Below are 3,191 nucleotides of genomic sequence, written 5' to 3'. Positions count from 1 at the left end.
ACGAACTGAGACATGCCAAGAGGCCAGGTTCTTCGTTCAGGGTACATCAATTTTACCCTTCTCACTCTGGTCTTGCTAGTCTTTGCAGAGATTTTGTCAGCTACAAGAATCACAACCTTGGCTGGTTATATTCACAGGAATGATAGACTTCCCCACTTCTGGAGAGGAGGCCTGCCTGTCTGGTCAAAGGCTCTGAAATCATACCTGCCATTGAAAATAACAAGCAAGTTATAAAGAGTAACAAAAAGACTTTTTGAAAAAATAAGCAAGCATAAGAAATTAGTAACCATATGTTGAGATACAGACAGAAACATAAGAATATATTCATAACAGATAATATCAGAACAATGTTTTTACCTTATCTCTGCATCTTAGAGTAAGTTCCGAGAATGCAGATTCTACTTTTGTCCAAGCCAAAGTTTTTTCCCAGGCTGTTAGTTTGTGTTGCCCACTCAAGCCACTGGGGAACTAAAGCACCTTATGCTCAGGAAATCTGAGAAAAAGACTTGCTTTCATGGCAAGGCTTAAGTATGTTTCCTTATCTGGCTGTTTAAATACATCTACAGAATTCTTAGGAAGCATATACTATTCATAAAACTTCCTGCACCAGGTGCGTATCTGTTTAACAGACCAGAAGTCTTTCCCAGAGAATATTTGTATTTCTTTCAGATGTAAAAAGTACTAGTCCAGTATCCTAAAGATACTCTCTGTCGCTTATTCTGTGAGAAATACCCTCTCTTACCAACTGTGAGAAATGCCCTTCTTTCAATAGCCTTGTTTACATGTGTCATTCTTGCTAAAAGACTCCTTGTAAAATGTAAATTCATCATTGTCTGAAAGCGCCTGGCTCATGTGCCTGGATGACATATGAAAGGGTCCCTTTGACTGGTCATTAACATGTTGGATGCTAAATCTCAGTGATTACTTCTCTCAGATGTGAAGAAGAGGAACGCTTAAGTTGATCATTGTCTTGTAAACCAATTAACTGACCTGTTTACCAATCCTGGCTAAAATATGAAACATAAAAATACATTCATATCAAATATCACAGTTCATACAAACCTAAGATTGATAAGGCTAAGCACAGCTTAATACTGTCTACCGTAGAGACCACATATGACATATAAGTAAAATAAGTTCAAGAGAACATGCATGACATTCCATGAACACCTCCAAGTATTATGGGTTTGTGACTTCTCGTGTTGGCCGTTCACTCTGATCCTCACTTTCATGAAAAGTGACACCAAGTTGGATACTGTGGAATGCCAGTACGGTGCACCAGCCACAATAAAGAGTAGAGCTGGAACTGTGATGGAACTAACCTTATGTACTCCTTGTGGTCTTGGCAGAGTCAGTGAATTTAATAACAACCCCCAACAAACTCACATTAGGGACAAACCCGTGTGTGTGTGTGTGTACACATGAGCACATGCATACTATAGCAGGAGCTGGAGGGAACCCAAAACACACGTAAAGGAGCTGTCTTGTACATTAGGCTCTCCTTTAAGGTTTTTATTTTATATGCATGGTTATCAAAATTCCAGCTGTTCTTTAAACTGCAACAAAAAATATTGCCTGTAAATTAAATGGAAAATTATTTCTGCAAAACTCTGATTTATTTATGTAACACAAAGTGCACTAGAATTATACAGTGAGTCACCAAACTTCCCACAAGATCATTATCTCTTGTGTGACTGGGAGGGTTGTGGGGACTGACCTTTTGTTTTGATTAGATATTATGGAATTTCTGAGATTCTTTACGAACAATTGTGTGTTCTACAATACAGGCTGACTACCTGGACAAGAAAGGCCAATGTGCTTTGGTTCACAGTGCATTGAGAGGACATTGTGATATCCTTCAGTACTTGCTCAATATTGATTGGACAGTTTCTTCCCATGAACAAAATTCATTGAGGAAATGTCAGGCACTTCAGCAAGCATTGACAGCAGCTTCCAGTATGGGCCACTGTCAGGTAGGCTGGGAGTTGGAGTGTTTTAATGCCTACTTGAATCATCAAAATAACCAAAACCAGGGTATAAAAAGGGAAAAAAATTCTACAGAAAGCCCTTTGGCCAACAATATACTAATTTAGCTCTCTGTGACTTGTAGATATTGCAAGACTGCTTGACGAGTGTCTGTGTTGCATTTGACTGGTGTAATTGCTGGTCATGTAGACATACCTGAACCAGCATTATTCTGGCTAGTGCAAGTATTTATATCTGTGAAGCTGCAGCAACATGGGCTTCAGTGTGGACTGCACAAGCCCATCTAGGGACCCTGGGTACCTACTTGACAGCTGAAGCCTATGGTGTCATGGCTTTACTGTTGCCAAATTGCATGCATATGTGTACATACACTAATCACTCCTCATTGCACAACCTAGTTTGCCTCCAAAGGACTAAGAAGAATCAGAATTCACCAGATCATTTTTCTACTCTCTGCTGGCATGCCTCTCACTGCTTGCTGTATAATACCATTCAAAACCTTAAATGAGGCAGTACTTTCTTTCCCTATAGGCTTTTCTTAGGGGGTGGGTACCATAGAATCTAAGTGCCACAGAAGTGTTAATTTGTTCTTTCAGTATCCTTGCAAAGTAGGTAGGTAGCTGTTATCCTCATTTTGCTGGTAGAAACCTAAGGAAAGAAATAATTAATGGAGGTTTATACTGCTGGTCACTAGAAAAGCCAGGAGTAACCCCCAAATGTTTGCTCTGTTTTCTGACCTTGTGTTCTGGTTGCCTCAGACTGCTTGGAATAGTTATGGTTCTGGGCTAGAGACAGACATTCAAAATGCTTGAGCCTGAATTGATTCATCTTTGCAGGTTAGTCTAACCTGGCTAGACTAACTGGTTTGTAACCAGACAGATGTTCTCTCTGGACTGAGGAAATTCAGGCACATGCTTGCAGTGGCTTAGGCTAGAAGGTGGGGGACGCTAAAGCAGCCTTCCCTTCCTTTGCACAATACTGAGCTGAGGGGGCTTATGGCTAGGCCCCGGCAGGACCTCTGATTAGGGAGGTCTGCCTGCACCATCCCAGGTTTTTACCCGCTGGCTGCTCAAAGGGCGGGAGTGTTGCCAGTCCCCTACTAGCACTCTGAAGCAAAGAGGGGTGTGCAGTGCATGCATCTGTTAATGATACAGAGCTTTTCAAACTCCCTCCCTGCTTCTTTATACTGTCTGCAGCAAACTGAC

At 41.2% G+C, this 3,191-nt stretch overlaps 1 protein-coding gene across 7 annotated transcripts in view; it reads left to right on the top strand.

The window, feature by feature from the left end:
• The window catches only part of TANC1 (tetratricopeptide repeat, ankyrin repeat and coiled-coil containing 1), a 285,257-nt gene that overhangs the window by 249,859 nt on the left and 32,207 nt on the right, over positions 1-3,191 (top strand). For all 7 annotated transcript variants that reach the window (XM_019522346.1, XM_019522348.1, XM_019522347.1 and 4 more), the window contains one exon: positions 1,788-1,973. In XM_019522346.1, the coding sequence (XP_019377891.1) occupies positions 1,788-1,973 (186 nt within the window). The remainder of the gene's footprint in view (positions 1-1,787; positions 1,974-3,191) is intronic.

This window comes from Gavialis gangeticus, unplaced genomic scaffold (assembly GCF_001723915.1).
Source record: "Gavialis gangeticus isolate Ggan-Ray unplaced genomic scaffold, GavGan_comp1, whole genome shotgun sequence".
Classification (NCBI taxonomy): Eukaryota; Metazoa; Chordata; order Crocodylia; family Gavialidae; genus Gavialis; species Gavialis gangeticus.
This window is presented reverse-complemented; position numbering and strand designations above follow the sequence as displayed.